The 4809-nt window shown below is 33.3% G+C and overlaps 1 protein-coding gene across 1 annotated transcript; it reads right to left on the bottom strand.

Moving 5' to 3' along the window:
* Positions 1–657: 657 nt before the first annotated feature.
* LOC145601964 (LOB domain-containing protein 38-like) lies at positions 658–2067 on the bottom strand. The gene is made up of 2 exons (XM_081658056.1): positions 1690–2067; positions 658–1598 (listed from the first exon to the last, which is right to left on the bottom strand). The coding sequence occupies exons 1-2, from the start codon at positions 1871–1873 to the stop codon at positions 1048–1050; spliced, it is 735 nt and encodes a 244-aa protein (XP_081514182.1). The 5' UTR covers positions 1874–2067; the 3' UTR covers positions 658–1047.
* Positions 2068–4809: the final 2742 nt, after the last annotated feature.

Genomic DNA, 4809 nt, shown 5'->3' with positions numbered 1-4809 from the left:
CTAAGGATGGCACCTTTCGTATTTTAGAGATGAGCAAGTCAATGCAATGAACTTACAATATTGAAGCTAAAGAGCAAAACTCATTCTACTGCCAAAATACATAGTATTTGCTAACGATTATTTTAAAGAAATCCAGATTCCCACCCCTAAGCCCATGTCCCTAATCCCTGCCAAATTTTTGACCTTGCATTTAGGTAAAAAAATTTAATTATCAAGTATGGAGTATAATTACACTAAATTTTGTACTTGAATGAAATTCTCATTTCTTATTATTATAAGATGGTAATGTCATATCTTCCTAACGAATATTGTTCGCAGATAAATTAAAAGATTTAACCGAGTAGAGTAAAGAAGAATCTAACACATTAAAAAGAAGTGTTAGGTACAACTAAGATAAATACATATAATTGGTGGTATAACATTTTACCTAAGATATACACACAACTCGGATAGATGGATCATGAAAATTAACGTTCCAACCCCTCCTAATTCTAAAACACAAACCGCAAATAAATCCCATATCAAAGGAAGCAATATTATAGGCTCATAGCTTTGTTGTGATCGACTACCAAATTAACAACCAACCTCACCTTTCAGGATTAGAAAAATTAATCAAAATAAAAAAAATAATTACTACAACAAGTAAATAAAACAATAGAGCCAAAAATACAATTCTTATTTTTACTCATACGTAAACTTACACGTAGTCATAGTCACAGATCAAAAAAAAGTGACAAGCCAATGAGAAACCCCGAATTACCCCAAAAAAGAAAAAAAAATAAATTTTAAAAAGGAAGAAAATAGACGCCGCCCAGCATTCATCTTCCTTTCCCCGCATTTTAGGGTGAGAAATCTTTGCCGCCGGTCATTTTACAAAAATCTCCCCGGAAAAATCTAATTTCCCAAAATAACCTTCCTTCTTATCCCACTGCACTGATTATTTTTAATCAACACACAAAATTTCCTCACCACTAAATTAAAGAGGGTAAATTGTAAATAGATCTAAGTTAAAATAAGTTGGATTTACTCCAAAACGCTTCGTTTTGTTTAACCGACGAACAAGTTTAAGAGTTTAGGTTGGTAGTAATTATCACTCTCGAAACTGACAGTAGTAGCCGATTCTTCGGAGTTCAACGACGGCGTTCCTGGCCGTTGTTGCGGCGGCGCGTGGAGAAAAGTCGGCGGTGTAAGGCTGAGATCGAGGTGTTTCACATGATAATCATCTTCTTCTTTCCGCCTTTTACTGTTGGTGAATCTTGGAGGTGGTGGAGATGACCGTGATTTTTTAATGTTGTTGTTAACATCTTGTTGTTGCATCATGTTTAATCCACCAATCTGCTTCCGCCAAGTGTTGTTGTTGTTAGATTTGGAGGGACAGACAACCTCGGAATTGTCATCGGCGTCAACAATTGTCGGGACCGGAGACGGCGGAGCTCCGACAAGGAATTCGGAGATTGGTCGGAGTGTTCCGCCACGTAGGACGGTTTCAACCGCGGCTTGACACACGTGCCAGTTTCCTGTCCATAGTAACCCTACGGCGCCACTTACTGGGTTCACGGTTCGGCCGCATGCTTCGTATAATAGAGACTGGAATAAAGCTGAAATTATTTTTTTTAAAAAAAGTTAATAACATTGGTCGAGAAATAATTTTAGGAAATATATTTAATGCTTATATCATCGAGTTCTTACCAGGTCGTTGAGAGTCGGGAACGTTGGAAATGAAGGACATGAGACCGGCACGGCCGAAGAATTTAGCGACAAAGACAGTAGCGTGGCCTTGAGATTCAGGGGTGTCAATCCATTGAAGACAAGGTCTTAAGATGCAAGATTCGCTGCATCCTTTTCGAAGAACTCGGCAACCATTGCAGCTCATTTTTGTTAGCGGAAGATAATTAATAATAATAATAATAATAATAATAATAATAATAATAATAATAATAATAATAATAATAATAATAATAGATGGGGTTAATTAAGAAATGAGGTGCATTAAACAGAAAGAAGAAGAAGGAAGTTATAAAAACTTGGAGAAAAAGAAAGAGAAAGGGGAGAATAATAGGGTGTGAAGGGAGCAGAAGAAGGGAGATTTATAGATTTAAGAGAAGAGAAACAAAGTTGAGAGATGGGTTGGGTTAGGTTAGGTTAAGTTAACCCAAGGGTTGAGTTAGTTTGGTGGTAATGTGGAGTGAGTTTTTAAGAAGAAGAAGGGGGCAATTTGTGTTTTATTTTTTTATTTATTTTATTTTATTTAATAATTAAAAAGGATAAATAAAATAAAAGAAAAAAAGAAAAGGGGTGAGATTCCAAAAGACTTGGGGGAAGAGAGGGGCAAACGGCCGCGTTTCTCCGCAAATGGGGAAAGAGAGTCCACCGTTGGATTCCTTCCCATTTCCTCCACCCAAGGAGAATGAACCCAATCAACTTGCTTTCTTTTTTTTATTAAAAAAAAAAATAATAAAAAAATTTAAATATTCAAATTTTATATTTCTTGTTGGAAGGTTTTATTCATTGCTAACTATTCACGTCTTCCTAAACTTTGACATTCCTAAACAAATGCCACTTTCATGATCTATCTAGATCTTCCATTTTTTTTAAGAAAAACAGTGTTTGGATTCAACTGTTCAGATTTGACTATCCAATCTTCGTACTTTCTTTACAATTTTATTAGTATCAAGGAATCTATTCAAACAAATTACAATTTTTCATACATGATTTAATTTTAGCATTCTTATTTTATTGTAATGGTGTAGATACTCCGTATTTGTCGATGCTAATATGTTCACATCAACATCACGTTTCAAGTAAAAACCCCGATTAATTATACTTTGAGCATGATCCTTGAATAATTAAGTTTGGGCTTAATAAATATATTCCCTTTGTTATCATAGAGTTTTAGTTTACATATTGAGGTCTACATTTTATTGTTGTTATCATGAAGTTGTTATGGACATAATTACAACTTACAAGTAGTTAACCCCACACGCCCACACACCGATTGATCAACTTTTCTCATGTGCATGACACATCATGAAAGATATGAGCATTTTAATTTCCACAATAGTATTATTAGCTTATTGCTACTAATACTCCATACAAAGCTGTGCTTATTTCATATCACAAAAATGTCAAATAATTAACTGCTTAAATTACATGAATTCTTTAATTCCTCTTTATTTTAGATGTACGTATGATTATTAATTCATGTATGTAGAATGAATTGTATTACGTAACAAAAGAAATTAAGCAAGTATTTTGGAATAGTAAAGGCACAAAATAGAATGGGAAGGGAGCAATCCACCACTAGATTATACTCATTTCAAAATCAACAAATCATGTTATTCCATGCTGTTTAATTAAAAAAAATAAAATCATCCAATCTCTTTGGATGTGAGACATGCATTTGGTTAGATTTATGATATTCTTGATGGAGCAATTCAACTAGCAAAGAGGTAAGGCCCACGAATTATTCTTTTAGAAAAATATAATAAAAAATATTATTATCCAAGTCACTTCCACATGGGTAGTGAGGTCATTAGCCATGCCCATGCTCATACCCAGGCCACCAAACTCTTTTAATGGTAAAATTAAAAATTAATTTCTTTAATTTAATTTTATTTATTTATTAACAAGAAAAACTGAAATTGCACTTGTATGATGATGTGTATTTGTATGGACTCTCAACTTATATATAAATGAATAAAATAAATCATATATTATTAAAACTATAAATTAATAAGCCAAGATTTAATTGAGGAGATAATGATATGAGGATCGGAAGCCTGGTATTAATGACATTAGAGAAGAACTAGTTGTAATATTAATATATTATTATAAGTGAGGCTAGTGAGGTAGACAATTTTGTAGGATGTTGGAGTTTTTGGCCACCACCGGCTTTGATATTATTTCGGTTTTTCCGCGTCTTGTTTTATTTGTCCAATTATCAACTACTTTGTATTAGGCTTAGTTGTTTCACTTAATAAACTCCAAGACTACTAGCTAGTGTCTACTCGAACTTAATATCCAAATGACTTAAATGGAAAATAAGCAAATTGGTAAGGAAGAAAAGACTATTTTTTAAATAAAAAAATTTAAAATAAGGAATTTCTAAACAACACACGTACTTAATAATAAAAGATCAAAATGTACAAAAGTCAATACTACAATACAAATTCTATTCTCACCTTAACACATCCCAGTAGCAAGTAAACTTGAAAGTAGATGGGACTTCATTAGTTACTAATTCCACCACTTCAAATTGACTTGTAGCCAATAGCTTTAAAACAAACGCTTGTCCTAACAATTACCCACTAACAACATAGGCTAATCCAACTAACATCATAAACTAACCCCACTGATATTGTCCAAAGCACTCTGCAGTATTCATAATTCTAATCATGATCTAACCACTTGAGGTTAGAAGCATCAAAATACTACAAATAAGTATTAACCTACTAAAATTTAACAGATTGGGTACCAAGTAACATACGGTTTATCTGTTTACTTTCATCATAGTTATCTAGCAAGCATTGTAATTTACTCTAACTCGACTTAGCTTGGACAATGTTCAGCCCTATTCTTTTGAACTTCTAACAGAACAGTTTATTTATACTCAACAGAGCAAAGCAGTGCATAACATAGCAGAGCAGACCACATCAGCTCAAAAGAACAAGTCCTTCAGCTTAAGATCGAGCTCGAACTCAATTCTAAAATTGCAAATCTTTAATTAACATGGACAATTATTTGTAACATACAATTATGAGAGTATTACAGTATAATACAGTAAACAAAGGGACCAGCAACAAGGTTGAT

Source organism: Chenopodium album, chromosome 21, assembly GCF_948465745.1.
Source record: "Chenopodium album chromosome 21, dcCheAlbu1.1, whole genome shotgun sequence".
In the NCBI taxonomy this organism is placed as follows: Eukaryota; Viridiplantae; Streptophyta; class Magnoliopsida; order Caryophyllales; family Amaranthaceae; genus Chenopodium; species Chenopodium album.
This window is presented reverse-complemented; position numbering and strand designations above follow the sequence as displayed.

Coding starts and splice junctions, on each gene's coding strand:
- LOC145601964 (XM_081658056.1), bottom strand. CDS start 1,873: ATGAGCTGCAATGGTTGCCGAGTTCTTCGAAAAGGATGCAGCGAATCT. Junction 1,599..1,689: donor TCCCGACTCTCAACGACCTG/GTAAGAACTCGA, acceptor AAATAATTTCAG/CTTTATTCCAGTCTCTATTA.